The sequence below is a fragment of the Malaclemys terrapin genome, chromosome 2 (genome assembly GCF_027887155.1).
Source record: "Malaclemys terrapin pileata isolate rMalTer1 chromosome 2, rMalTer1.hap1, whole genome shotgun sequence".
NCBI lineage: Eukaryota > Metazoa > Chordata > Testudines > Emydidae > Malaclemys > Malaclemys terrapin.
The window spans coordinates 206,873,235-206,887,811 of NC_071506.1; the positions used below are offsets into that span (position 1 = coordinate 206,873,235).

The 14,577-nt window shown below is 44.5% G+C and overlaps 1 protein-coding gene across 1 annotated transcript; it reads left to right on the forward strand.

Annotated features, from left to right (window-relative positions):
• The first annotated feature begins 460 nt into the window (after nt 1–460).
• On the forward strand, nt 461–13,550 carry CLEC3B (C-type lectin domain family 3 member B). The gene is made up of 3 exons (XM_054017792.1): nt 461–744; nt 8,144–8,242; nt 11,516–13,550. The coding sequence occupies exons 1-3, from the start codon at nt 639–641 to the stop codon at nt 11,914–11,916; spliced, it is 606 nt and encodes a 201-aa protein (XP_053873767.1). The 5' UTR covers nt 461–638; the 3' UTR covers nt 11,917–13,550.
• Nucleotides 13,551–14,577: the final 1,027 nt, after the last annotated feature.

Consider the following 14,577-nt stretch of genomic DNA (forward strand, 5'->3'; position numbering starts at 1 on the left):
GTGTGAATGGCCCTGGCTTCTAGTATCAGGGAATCTCACTTTGTTGCAGTCAAGGGGCAGCCCATGCCAAACAATTTGGGGGAAATACCATGATGAGACCCTCCTGATGTTTTCCTGATGAAAGGAACCCTGTGGGGTATCCTTCTGGGAGGGGACAATCTGGGGGTCCCAGCTATAGCCTTAGAAGCCAAATTTACACTCATTTTGCATCCCGAACTCCCAGTGATTCCAATGGGAGTTTGGGATGTATAAGGAACACAGGATCGATCCCTTAGAGCTTTACTGAAATCCACAGGAAATCATTCAGGACACAATAAACATCTATATTTTTAAATCACTAACCAGGGTTAATTTGCCTCACAATCTGACGTGCTTAAAAAAAAAAAATCCTAAGAAATAAAAGAATCATCCCTTTTTTCCTTTGTCCACTGGAATTCTCTGAACTTTCTCTAAGCCCAGGATACTGCATTTGTCCCAGCTCTCAGTGGAATTCTTTCTCCCTCTTGTCCCTGGAATGCTGTGAGCGAGTTTGGAAGGATTTCTTGGACAGACATTTTTGATTAAAGCCTGTGTTAAGAAGGCTGGCTCAGGGCAGATCAACGCCACTCCAAATCTACTCGGTCAGGAGCAGCAGCAGAATGGAGTTTCGAGGCGCCTGCTTGCTTCTATACCTCTTTTGCCTTGTGCAGGTTACAGTCCAGCAAGCTTCCACATTCAAGCAAAAGCCAGCGAGCTCCAAGAAAGGTAGGGAGCTGGGAAGGTTCATTTGGTGGGCCTGTATTTAACAGCATTTTATCAAAATCATTCTAAAAACATATAGACTTTAATAGAGCATCAGCTTTTTTTTTCCTACAAGATTTTTGACGCATCCTGCAGAATTCTATAGCAAGGAAATTTAAATTCTATTGCTTAGTTAAAAAAAAAATCTTCCCAAAGTTATTGTCTTCTATTAAATTCTACAAGCTGTCCCCATAGTGAACCATTTGTTCTAAAATTCAGATAGCAACATACTATATATATTATCTCTATGTTTCTACCATTTTTTCCTGCATAAAAATCTCATTTTAATGATCCTTAATCTCCCCCATTCCATTTTAAGAGGAAAATAAAATGACAGAAGGAAAAGAGTTGATGTAAATTCAGAGGCAGAGTAGACAGAATATTTACTCCAAGAAACAGAGGAAGTACAGAATGTCTATGATTATATAACTTTAGTAACAAATACCAGCAGTGGTCTCCAAATCCTATTTTAAAACATTTGCCTCAAGTGTATATTAAGTTGTACTTCAGCTACATCTAGTAAAGAGTAATCATTAGCAGATAGTGTATAGAAAAATAAATGCACTGGGGTTTACTCACCAGTCCCTGTTTCTGCACAATACAAATAATTGAAGAACAACTGGGGTGAGTATCTGATGACTACTGTGAGCTCACTCCAGCCCTTAGAATTTGTGGTGAAATACTTTGGGGAAGACAGTTTCACAGATGTGTCAGACTGTTGCTACAGATATTTGAATTCGTTTTAAACATGGGATTTTCATCTTGGAGCAAACATGAAAGAAGAAGATGTTTAAACAAACCATTTACTTGGCCAGTCATTTTCTGTAGCCTCTTCCCAGTTTGGTTATTTTTCCTCAGAAGTTTGTATTTGAATGAGCTTTTCCTTGTGCTTGGCCTTTCAGTGAAGTCCCTAATCATGTTTATTTTTTAAAAAATATCGCAGTAAGGGTCCAAAACACTCTCTCACCTCCACTGGTGCAGGGCATGTGTATGTGTTGCATCCCCTCCTGTCCCCCCAACTTGTACCAGTAGGTGCATTTGTGTTTCTCAAAGGAATTTTGCTTCACTCGTTATAGCAATGGATTTTTCTCTTTGTAACTGTTTGCTGACAACTGGGCTCTTCAGTAGGGTTGGTTAAAAATTTTCCATCACAATTTTCTTCAATGGAATGAAATTTTTCATTGAAAATGTCTGCTTTCCTCCAAAAACTCCAAAACTTTTTTTTGGCCTCTAGCAGTTTTCGGTCAAAGATTTTTTTCATTTTCAATGATTTCAATAAAGAAAGGGGAGGAAAAAAGTTACGAAACTGAAACAATGAGGTGTAAATTCATGACCAATCACCTCTATACTCAGGACCGGCTCCAGGGTTTTTGCCACCCCAAGCAGCCAAAAAAAAAAAAAAAGCCGCAATCTGCGGCGGCAATTCGGCGGGAGGTCCTTCGCTCCGAGCAGGAGTGAGGGACCGTTCGCCGAATTGCCGCCGAATAGCTGGACCTGCCGCCCCTCTCCGGAGTGGCTGCCCCAAGCACCTGCTTGCCAAGCAGGTGCCTGGAGCCGGCCCTGTCTATACTCAGGGGGTGCTGGAACAATTTGTACAGTGGGGGTGCTGAGAGCCATTGAACCAAACTGTGAACCCTGTATATGACGGAAACCCCTTCAAGCTGTGGTAGCTAGGTTAAAGGTTGTGCGGCTATACCTACCTGAGCTTCAACCACACCCCGCATTGCGGTGGAGACATACCCTTAGCCCTTGTCTACACTATCACTTACTTCGGTATAAGTTATGTTGCTCAGGGGTGTGAATAATCCACACCCTGAGTGACGTAAGTTACAATGACCTAAGCACTGGTGTGGACAGAGCTTCTCCCTCTGACATAGCTACCGCCTCTCGTGGGAGGTGGAGAAATTATGCCAATGGGAGAGCTCTCTCTCATTGGCATAGAGCGTCTTCACCAGATGCGCTACAGTGGCACCACTGCATCAGTGATGTAGTGTTTTTAGTGTAGACCTGGGGTGGACAAACTTTTTGGCCCGAGGGTGGGGAAATTGCATGCAGGGCCATGAATGTAGGGCTGGGGTGTGGGTGCGGTGTGCAGGAAGGGGCTGAGGGCAAGGGGTTGGGGCAGAGGAGGGGTCCACAGTGTGGCAGGGCTGCCCAGAGGATTCAGGTGGCAGGGGGCCCCCGCTGCCAAATTGCCGCCGAAGACCGGCACTTTGGCGGCGGGTCCCGGGGCGGAAGAACCTCCCGCCACCAAATTGCTGCCGAAGACCCAAAGCGGAAGAAGCTCCGGCGGCCCAGGCCCCACGAGAGTTTTCCAGGGCCCCCGGAGCGAGTGAAGGACCCCGATCCAGGGGCCCCGAAAAACTCTCATGGGGGTCCCTGCGGGGCCTGGGGCAAATTGGCCCACTTGCCTCCCCCTCTGGGCGGCCCTGCAGTGCGGGAGGGGGCTCAGGGCAGGGGGTTGGGGTGCAGAAGGGATGTGAGGTGTAGCAGGGGACTCAGGGCAGGGGGTTGGGGTGCAGCAGGGGTTTGAGGTGCAGGCAGGGGGCTTAGGGCAGGGGGTTGGGGTGTGGCAGGGGGCTCAGGGCAGGGGGTTAGGATGCAGGGTGTAGGAGGGTTCAGGGTGCGGGCTCCGGGCTCCAGGGAGTGGCTCCAGGGTGACAGCAGTGTGCACCGTGGCCAGGGCAGGCTCCCTGTTTGCCTGCCCTGGCCCTGGCCCTGCGCCGCTCCAGGAAGCAGCCAGCACCATGTCCCTGTGGCTCTTGGGGGAGGAGGGGGGCAGAGGGCTCCGCGTGCTGCCCTCGCCTGTGGGTACCTCCCCCAAAGCTCCCATTGGCCACAGTTCCCCGTTCCTGGCCAATGGGAGCTTCGAGGGAGGTACCCACAGGCGAGGGCAGTGCGTGGAGCCCTCTGGCCCCCCTCTCCCAGGAGCCGCAGGGACATGGTGCCGGCCGCTTCTGGGAGTGGCGCGGGACCTATGGCGCCACAGGAGTGGCAATCCTGTGGGCTGTATCCAAAGCCCTGACAGGGCCGGATCTGGCCCGTGGGCCATAGTTTGCCCACCCCTGGTGTAGACAAAGCCTTACTTTCCCTGGGCCTGAATTCACCATCTATGAAATGGAGATAATGGTATTTCCCTCCCTCACTAGGGTGTTGTGAGGATAATGGCATTAAAGTTCATGATGCACTCAAACACTACAGTGATGGGGTAATAGAAGCACCTACTAAAATAGATTCTAGGGATTTGGATGCCTAATTCCCAATAAAATTAATGGGAACTGGGTGTCCAAATCCTCTAGGCAGCTTTGAAAAAATCACAGCTCAAGAGATGTGGCTAGCAAGCACTTCTGTGAAGCAGATCTTCAAACATGTTGAGGCATGTCAGTCACAAATTGAGCTGTAAGCAGTTCCCACCAGGAGAATGCTAGCCACCAGAATTTACATTTGCTAGCTTTAGAAGATACTTTTCATCGGCTGTATTTCAATGGCAAAAACTCAGTTTAAGGGTTTTAGCATGGCTTCCCTGATCAGTGTGGAGATTATTTTCTGTGAGAACTGTTCAAACCACATTATATGACCGTGCTGTGGCTCAATGAGGAGTGGGTTATAGACGAGTCTGGCTAGAAAAGTTCTCAGAAAATATTGCTATCCACAGTGGTCAGGGAAGTCATGTAGTACCTTGCTACAACAGCTGGGTGTTTATGATAAGCATCTTTCAACTATAATGTGAACACATCCCATGTGCAAAGAATTCCACTGCCTTTTCTGCTCTCTCTGCAAGTACTGCCATCCAGGGTCATAAAAAATCATGGACGGTAGAATATCAGCTGTGTATAACTCTAACACTTTTATTTCAGCTTAAGTCCTCACACAGGGCTTGATTCGGGAATTATGCCCTGTGCAGACGAGCCCTAAGCCTCACAACACCCTCTGAGGGAGAATTGCTGTCACCCTGTGCAGATGGAGGAAGTGAGGCATAGAGGGGTTAAGACAAGTAACTTCCCCAAGAACCACACATAGTGTTTGTGGCAGAGCCAGGATTAGACGCCAGAACTCCTGTGCTTTAGCCATAAAACCATCCTTCCTCTTTTCGTGGTCGTATGTTGGGTTAAGGCTACTAGCCCTTACATTGCTAGAGAGGCTCCCTTACAGAAGCAGCTGTATTAATGGGAAGTTTCCCACGGTGTGTTTTCCTCAAAGGTACCAAAATAATAACTAATGCTTCAGCGTTAATGGAACCCATTAAAGTTAATTGAGCAATGATTAAAGCAGCTCAATACACTCCTCTTGATGCTTTTGTTTCCTATTCATGACACATGATAATCTTCACTGCTCGTCTTTTATAGGGCTTTCAATGTTGCTTTCCAACTGCTCTCAGGTAGTAACTCTGCTTACTTAATCAATTCACCATAGCCGGCATTTCCGGGATAGACCTGGCCTATGGTCTGCCTGCGTAGATTGTCACATTTGCTTTTACCACATCAGGTTCCCCCATAAAAACAACACCACACTTATGGCAGGACAGGTATAGAAATAGTTTCTTGGGAGCAGCTGTGTAGATACAGTGAATACCACCCCCTTATTGTCCTGTTTGCTGCAACATCAAAGGGATAAAAGCTCAATTATTTCTTAATGAGAGTAACCAGAGTACCAATTAGTAGCTGGTTACAGCAGTTGCAATTACTCTAACTAAGCCATAGATTGGTGACATTAGTGATAATGGCACATTTAATTACATGGGAAATGGCTTCAATAGAGTGGTAGGAGAGTACCAAAGAAGAACTAAATATTGTTTTATAATCTTATCACTCCTAAAGGCTAGATCACCCCCACCCCCAGAAAACCCCACATAGGGTACAGAAAATCAGGAGGGAAACCTCATGGAGTCTCCACTGGATCACTTCTTTGGTGAGAGTGAGGTATGTAATCCCCACAGATGGACCAAATGATCTGGTCCCCAAAAACAGACTTCCCATTGTTAACAGTGAGGGTCAGTACCCATCTGGACCAGAGATCAGACCAGCTGTTCGTCACAGACCCTTCTGGTCTTAAAATCCATGAAACTCATGGATCGCTAGGGGGCCACTGAAGACAGGGGCCATCCCTGTGGAGACCCCGTAGCTTCTTGCTCCCTCCAACCTCTCTGTCAGGCCAGCTCCTGCAGAGCCAACACTACTAGAAAATTCCCCTTCTCTGGGTACGTCCACATGGCAGCTGAAGGTGAAATTTGCAGCTTGGGGCGGCATACTCCAGCTAGCTTTAATCTAGCTCACAGTCTAAAAACAGCAGTGAAGACACAATGACCCAGGCTTCCTACTGAATATGGAGTCCAGTTCATGGTCTTTGGCATGACATTCAAAGCGCTCTATGGGACTAGCCCTAGCTACTAGTGAGACCTCTCTCCCAGCATGACCCTGGCCTATCATGAGAACTGCGCTCCACTGGAGCAACGGAAGTGTCATCCAACGGGGTGTGGGGCGACGCATGATCATGGGAGACAAGGGAGACTCTCCCAGGAGCTGGACCAAAGCTACAGACCAGGCTCGCAAGAGACAACTGCCATTATAGGCCTCAGTCTCTTCAGGACTAAATGCAAAACTCATCTCTCTGACTTGCCTCTCTCTCAAAAAGTTCTTCACACCCCACTTCAAGAAAATGAACTAAGCCATTGTCCCTATGGGAAAAAAGCAAGAGCACAAGATTTGGAGGGGGAGGGAGGGTTCAGGAGTTTGGAGGGGCTCAGGAAGTATGTAGATAGGGATCATTAGATAAACTAAACTAGTTGGCCGAGGGGTGGTCGTGGGGAAGGAGAAAGAGAGAGAGAGGATCTAACCTTGCCCAGGGCTCCTAGGAAAACTTTGGGAACCGGTTCAAAGTTTTCTCTGAGGTGATTTTCAATAGAAAAGTGGTTGAATATGGAGTAACAGGAGAAACAAGTTTAAAAACCGTCAGGCTAGTCTGTCTGTAAAGATTGTAAGAGATACGTTCTCCAAAATAGAAATTCTGGGCTAGAGCCTCAGCTGGTGTTAATCACCATGGCGCCGCTAATTTCAATACAACTATGTTGATTTACGCCATCTGAATATGTTTTGCTTGAGTTGCCATTAGTTGCAATGAGATGTTGTTTGATCTTGTGCTGACCATGCATATTTTAAACGGAAAACATCAGGCAATAATAAAAAGAATAAACTGGGCCAGCCCTGTGAGCATGCCAAATCTCCCATGTTTGTGTCCTGAGCTTCCAAGCCAGCAGAGGCTAGGAGTGCTGCAGGGAAATTGCACTCGACTCCAGAAGCGGGGGTGCAGTGGGACTTAGTGCTTCATATTCTTCTGTACTGTCCACCTAGAATGGAAGCCAAGAGAACAGTGCTGATGGCCTCTGGTGAGCGTCCAGTACTCCATCAACAATGGGAGAAAAATGGATCCTTGAGCATAGATAAGACTATTTCAGGGACCCTATTGAACACAATGACTGTTTCCAAAATCCATTCTTCCCCTAAGAATCTTTGCTGTGTGGAATTCACTACCTGAAAGTTTTGTTCATTCTCACTCATCGGCAAACTTTGTGGATTCTACCGTTTCTTTAACTACATGTGTAACCATTGTTTCTCACTCAAACTTCCGTATGACCTTGCTATTCCCCTATTAGAATTGTAGTGTATGGAGTAAACAGTCTTTAAGAGTCTGAAGAGTGAAACACATAACAGAATACATGAGTTTTAGTAATAGATTCAACTCAACCACACACACAGGAACCAGTGTTTTCTAAGCAGGAGGAACCCATCCAGGCAGTTCTAAGCAACTCCACCAAGGATACCGAAGCTTGATATGCTCTGCTAACAGAGACATACTTGAGAAGCATTTCACCATTAGAACATGCTGTCATGCTGAGAACACTTGCTCAGAAGCGTCTGAGAACATATTAATCCTTTAAATTCTTTAAAGTGTATGGACAGACCAGAAGAACTCTGTTAAGGACTTCTTCGACAATTCCCTTCTGTTTGTATTATTGATCCAGGAAATTCATCCAAAGCTCATTGAAATCAATGGAAGGACTCTTATTGACTTCAGTGGGCTTTGGATTGGATCCATAGTTCCACACACTGCCCCTTTACTGTCCCAGAGTAGTAACACATTCCATGCCCCAATGGGCAAATGCTGTACGAGCACAAGTGTATAGGCCACTATAATACAAATGCAGTGGCGGGTGGTCATCCTGCAATAGAATGCATTGCGGAACCAGTGTCTTTTAAGTGTCTTTTGAAGGAGGAGAGAGAAGGAGCTCTGGTTACACTAATAACCTCAATTGCATTCATTAGATGTACATGAGATGTTTGTGTTCATCTCTTGATTTGTTCCACAGATGGTGTGAGCCTCAAAATGATTGAAGATCTTAAGGCTTTGATTGACAACATCTCTCAGGAGGTGGCTTTACTGAAAGAAAAGCAAGCACTTCAGACAGGTAAAGAGCTCATTGATGAATACACAGTTATTGCTTTGAGATTGGTGCTAATTAAAATGTGGTTACTATCTCTCTGTACATGATGACAAGGGTGTTAAGAGAGGTCCTGGTGTATTTGGGCTAGAATTCCATCATTAATGATGCATTCATAATTAGATTAATGCTATGTGTGGTATTTTCACAACATTTCCAGACAGATGCAGCTGCTCAGACTTTTAATTGCATTAATTGTACAATATATGGCTCAATAATTCTTTATATGCTGGAACCTCTCATTAGAAATATTGAGAATTTTACAGTGGCACTAAATCAGATGGACAAGATGGGTGAGGTAATATGGTTTATTGGATCAACTTCTGTTGGTGAGAGAGACAAGCTTTTGAACTTCACAGAGCTCTTCTTCAGATCTGTGTAGCTCGAAAGCTTGTGTCTCTCACCGACAGAAGTTGGTCCAATAAAAGATATTACCTCCCCCATCTTATCTCTCTAATATCCAGGGACCAACACGGCTACAACAACACAGAAAGCTAAATCAGATGGTCATTTTTCCTTCATCGGTCAGAGGGATAGAGTATAGGGGATCCGGTTGTGATGTTTTACTCCATATGTTTATGGAAATATGTTTATAAGTATGAATATGATGTAACTAGAATATGCTTCATGCAAAAGGTCTCTTCTAAGGTATCATTATAAAGTGTATGATCTACTGAGTGTGTTCATCCTATTTGTCTGCATGTATTATTTCTATGTCTGGAGTTAGGAGAATAAGATATAAACTTGTATTATTGATGTAAACATGTTAAGTGGAAGCCATTAAGAATCAATGAACTGTGAATGGATTTGTTTACCTGCAAGCCTTCCTATGTATGTGTCTTTCAGCTACTAGGTAATGAAGAAGGAGGTCTTACTGTGACATGTGATCATGTCACCTGAACTGGAATCCATCTTAAACCTGGAGCTTTTCCATTTTAGAAGGAGGGGTGGGGAATCGAGAGAGACAAAAGATTCCTGCCTTGTGCCAAAGCTATAAAAGGGGGTGGAACAAAACAAAGGGGGCTGTCAGTCATGAGAAATCCCCTAGTTACCACCTGAGTTGAAACTAACAAGTACTGTACCAGGGGAAAGGATTGGGCCCAGACTAGGAAGAAGTCTAGTCTGTGAAAGAAGCTTATTGGAACATCTCTGAGGCTGAGATTTACCTTTATTCAGGGTCTTAATGTATTAGGCTTAAACTTGTGTGTTTTGTTTTATTTTGCTTGGTAACTTACTTCGTTCTGTCTGTTATTACTTAAAACCACTTAAATCCTACTTTTTATACTTATTAAATCACTTTTGTTTATTAATTAACCCAGAGTAAATGATTAATACCTGGGGGAGCAAACAGCTGTGCATATCTATTGGTGTTATAGAGGGTGGACAATTTATGAGTTTACCCTGTATAAGCTTCATACAGAATAAAACAGATTTATTTGGGGTTTGGATCCCATTGGGAGCTGGGTGTCTGGGTGCTGGAGACAGGAGTACTTGCTGAGTTGTTTTCAGTTAAGTTTGCAGCTTTGGGTGTGTGTTTCAGACCCTGGGTCTGTGTTGCAGCAGGCTAACGTGTCTGGCTCAACAAGACAGGGCCCTGGAGTCTCAAGTTGGCAAAGAAAACAGGCTCACAGGTAGTTTCATCACATCAGGTGACAGTTCCAAGGGAGTCTCTGTGACTGAACCCGTCACACCTGTACTTTAATATTTCCCACAGTTTTCTCTTTGCTGTGCAGCCAGCCATCCCCTTTTGTCTGACCCTCGTTGCAATCAGGTCACTATAGCATATTCTATTATTATTGTTTGTATTATTATTGCCTAGGGACCCAAATCAGGGATCAGAATCCTGGTGTGCTAGGCCATGTACAGACACATAGCAAAAGATGGTCCCTGTTCCAAAGTGTTTACAATCTAAGTATTCCACACTAATATCATGTGAAGAACTGCCACCGACATCAGTGGAAGGTGCGTTGGCAGAACATGCAATAGACTTGAGACCCGCAGTGTGGCTTAAAGAGGATAGTTTTGTCCCATATCTAATTATCTTCTTTGAAAAAGAATATGGGTTAGATTTAGGTTTCAGACACAAGTCCAGGTTCAATGGGACTTTAAAATACAGTTTGAATATTCATATATGGCTCCTATTAGGGTTTTTTTTATAAGGTGCCCAGAGGCTTTCAGTGCTTAAAACTTTAAAAATGTGTAATTTCTACTAACAACTATATCATTGTGAGAGAGTAGAAAGCTTAAAAGTTCTTAGCAATGGGGCAAGGAGGAAATTTTTCTGAAGAGCTTAAGTTATGCATGTGCAACATTTCTGATCAAAACCTGTGAAAAAGGGAGTCTCTTTCATGCTTGCATAACTCAAACAGCTGCATCAAATATGCACAAGTTTTCCAGAACTCTGCAATGTTGGGTCAAGAGCAAGCATGAAAAAGTTCAGCCCATGAGGAATTTGTTTGGGAAAGTTTAGGAGCAACTTAAAACAAAGGGAAATGGGGATTTGAGTTCTTGCTTTCTATGCGAATTTGGAAGGCACATGGACACAGCGGGTTCCACATAACCATGTTTACTAATTATATACAACCATACAAGGCCTTGCGACATCTATACCCTGTCAGAGCAGCAGTGTGTGTAAGACAGAGTGGCCCATTACAGGGCTTCCAAATTATTTAAAGAGCTACTGTAGCCCACGCCTACTTGGTGTAGCACCCTCTAATGGTACCTAGGCCATCTAAAGCAGTGGTTCTCAAACTTTTGTACTGGTGACCCCTTTCACATAGCAAGCCTCTGAGTGTGACCCCCCACCTTATAAATTAAGAACACTTTTTATATATTTAACACCATTATAAATGCTGGAGGTGAAGTGGAGTTTGGGGTAGAGGTTGGCAGCTCATGACCCCCCATGTAATAACTTCACGACCCCCTGAGGGATCCTGACCCCCAGTTTGAGAACTCCTGATCTAGAGATTAATGAGTCTGCTACAGCCTTAGCTAAGAGCCATGTGGTTTTTAGCTCATGCAGTAGAAACTCATGCATTTAGCTCCAGAGGTCCCAGGTTCGACCCCACCCGCTGACCACCGGGGGCTGTCAGTGATACACTACTACCCAATTCCTATACAGGGTTTCAGAATGAAATTTTGAATTCGACTGTAACATTTGCTATTGATGACCCCTCTCAGGCACTGTCTTTACAACATGTTCTTTTTCTGTTTGTACTTTGTCTTTTTGTCATTTCTTAGTGTGTTTGAAGGGCACTAAAATTCACCTCAAGTGCTTTCTTGCGTTTTCCGACACCAAGACATATCACGAGGCCAGTGAAGACTGCATCTCCCAAGGCGGCACCCTCAGCACCCCCCAGAACGGGGATGAAAACGACGCGCTATATGAGTACATGAGGAAGAGCATTGGGTCAGAAGCAGATGTCTGGCTCGGCATCAATGACCTGGCAGCTGAGGGCAAATGGGTGGACATGACAGGCAGCAGCATCCGCTACCGGAACTGGGAGACTGAGATCACCACCCAGCCAGATGGCGGCAAACTGGAGAACTGTGCAGCCTTGTCAGGGGTTGCCATTGGCAAGTGGTTTGACAAGAGATGCAAGAATAAATTGCCGTATGTGTGTCAGTTCATGATTGTGTAACAGCAGGGCTCCTACTGCTGACGTGTAGGCCAGGTTATTCTGTTTGGCATCAGGAATATATATAAATAGTTTATCTATTTGCAAATATATACATTATATATATACACAAATAGATAAACTATTTGCAAATAAAGTCATCGTGGCCTGGTAATGCATTAGAGCACGTTAGATCTATGCTGCATTTTAATTGGCTAAAAGCTATTTCCAACTCCATAGCAGCTGCATTGTTCTTACTAAGGCATGATTTATAGATATATTTTTTTACATCAGAAACATATTAGGATGGCTTATGTGATTTAATAAAGAACCAGTGCGACACTCCAACTTTGCAAACCATAAAGTAGGTTACATAAGCCTCATTAAATTGTTGCTGTAGATACTTTTCCTGCAATTCCCTTTCCATTATTGCTGATTCTATCAAGCTATCCATGAACTAATCGAATCTTTTCCTCCTGCCAATTCATGGCCCAATCCTGCACTCCTTACTCTGGGAGTTTGGAGTCAGGAAAGACGGACTGAGCTTTCATTCAGTGAAATCAGAATCCACTGTAATCGAGATCAGAATCAGTTCCATGCTGATGAACATGTTGTTCCAAAGAGTAGGGCCAGTTCTTTTTGCCTGACTTTGACTTTTAAAATTGAGTCTACTTGCAGAGTAAAGTACTACTGTGACATTGGCAAGGTTGAGCCCTCTGATAATAGGACATCCTCGTGCGAATTAGAAAGAAATAGACTGATCTATAAAGGATAAGAGTGGGATTTTCAGAAGAACTCAGAGTTGGCCTAAAGTAAATTGATTTCAATGGGAGTGGCTAGTCCAGGTGCTTCTGAAAAATCCCACCGGGAAGCTTTATTTTGGAGAAAGTGCTGATTATTTACTAACTCATTCATTAAAATATAGTTTGCTTATATGGCCATTGGCTGGGCTCTTTGGGAACTGTAGATGTATAAAAGATCATTGAATCCTAAGAAAATCAGATTTAGTCACTTTAAGGATCATGTGATCTATTTTGGCAATGGACTGTGTTACCCTAGCTGACTCTTGTCATCTGATTGCATAACTGAAATGGTCTCATATCTGTTGCTTTGCCTTAATGGCCTCTCCACTCAGAGCCAGAGTTTCAGCTGGTGTCAATCAGTGTAGCTTTGTTTGCTCCCCTGGCTACAGTGGAGCTATAATGATTGACATCAGCTGAAAAATCTGGTCTCGGTATTTGTTTGCTAGGAAGAGGATTACATTTCAATAGAAACATTTGTTTTAAAGACGCAATGATGGAAAAATAATGGCAGGCCTGGACCATGACAGTTTAATGAGGCTTTGATAAAGTTGTTTTTCCTTAAAGTTTGCTCAAATGTATCATTGGTTCTTTAAGTCTGCTGTGCTTGATGATAACCCATTTAGTTGAGGTTACTTATTCCTTGCACTGTCATGCAAAGGCCTCAGATGTATCATGTTCTTCTAAAGCCCATTGGAGAAATATTTCAAGTCACTGCTTTGTTTATAAACAACAAGAGCTGGGTGTCTTTCAGAATTGATAGGGAGGGCCAAACAGGAAGACAGTGCATACTTCTGAGCATACTACTGCCAAACTCTCCGCTGTTCACACGACTATAAAATAAATCTATATAGCTTTGCTCAGAGAATGAAGTCAATTGATTTTAATGGAATGCTTTCTTCTCCAGCTGCTAGCGTTTCCTTTCAGAGCCGCTTCCCAGACCAGTGTGAGGATCAGAGGCATTAAAGATTGAAAAAAACCTATTACATGGTATGGTTTGCAGGATTCTCCCTTATGTTATCAGGCTATAAACACATACTATATATTCCACATGCACGAAGACAGGGGATATATTCAGTGAACCCTTTTATAGCAAACTGGGATTTCCTTCCCTCATCATAAGGGAAGTTTTACTACAATAGACTGGCCTACTGGCAAAAGACCCATCTCTGATCCCCTCATCCACCCCCAGGAGTGGTGGCAGGGCCTCTGGTCACAAGAGGCACTGGTAGCTTTGGCTGGGGGCTTCTGGAAGGCTATGTCTTCACTCTCAAGAGGGAGCAGCCCTCTCAAGGCCAACTCCTCTTCCTTCCACACTGGGAGTAGCTGCAGCAAACAATGGAAACCAACAATTCATAAGAACATAAGAATGGCCATACTGGGTCAGACCAAAGGTCCATCCACCCCAGTATTCTGTCTACCTCCTAGTGCTTCCCCTTCCTAGGGCTGCTTCCTTCTCTCCTTCCTCCAGCTGAGTGGAAAAGAGACAACATTCCGCCTTAGAATGCAGAACTGAACACCTGCCTGGTTGGCAACAATTGCTGCACTGCCAAAGGGATTAGCATGTGTCAGGGCACTGCATCTGTACTCCCCCTCCAGGGTCCCTTGAGGGCATCCACTTAGGCTCCTAGCTCCACAGCCATCACCTCTTCTGGGCAGAGATCCAGGTCTCTCTCCCTCCTGACTGGGGTTTTTCCAGGCTTCACAGTTCCCTGCCTACGCTGTGCTTTCCCCAGCAAGCCAGACTGCCTTAAAGGCCAGAGTCTGCACTTTTCTTTCTCTTCAAAGACTATGAACAGCTTAACCTGTGACTGCTGGCATCACACAGCTCTTTATAAGCAAGCACATTTATTGTTAAGATGAAAACATTACTGAGGGGGAAAAG

Coding starts and splice junctions, on each gene's coding strand:
- CLEC3B (XM_054017792.1), top strand. CDS start 639: ATGGAGTTTCGAGGCGCCTGCTTGCTTCTATACCTCTTTTGCCTTGTG. Junction 745..8,143: donor GCCAGCGAGCTCCAAGAAAG/GTAGGGAGCTGG, acceptor TTTGTTCCACAG/ATGGTGTGAGCCTCAAAATG. Junction 8,243..11,515: donor AAAGCAAGCACTTCAGACAG/GTAAAGAGCTCA, acceptor GTCATTTCTTAG/TGTGTTTGAAGGGCACTAAA.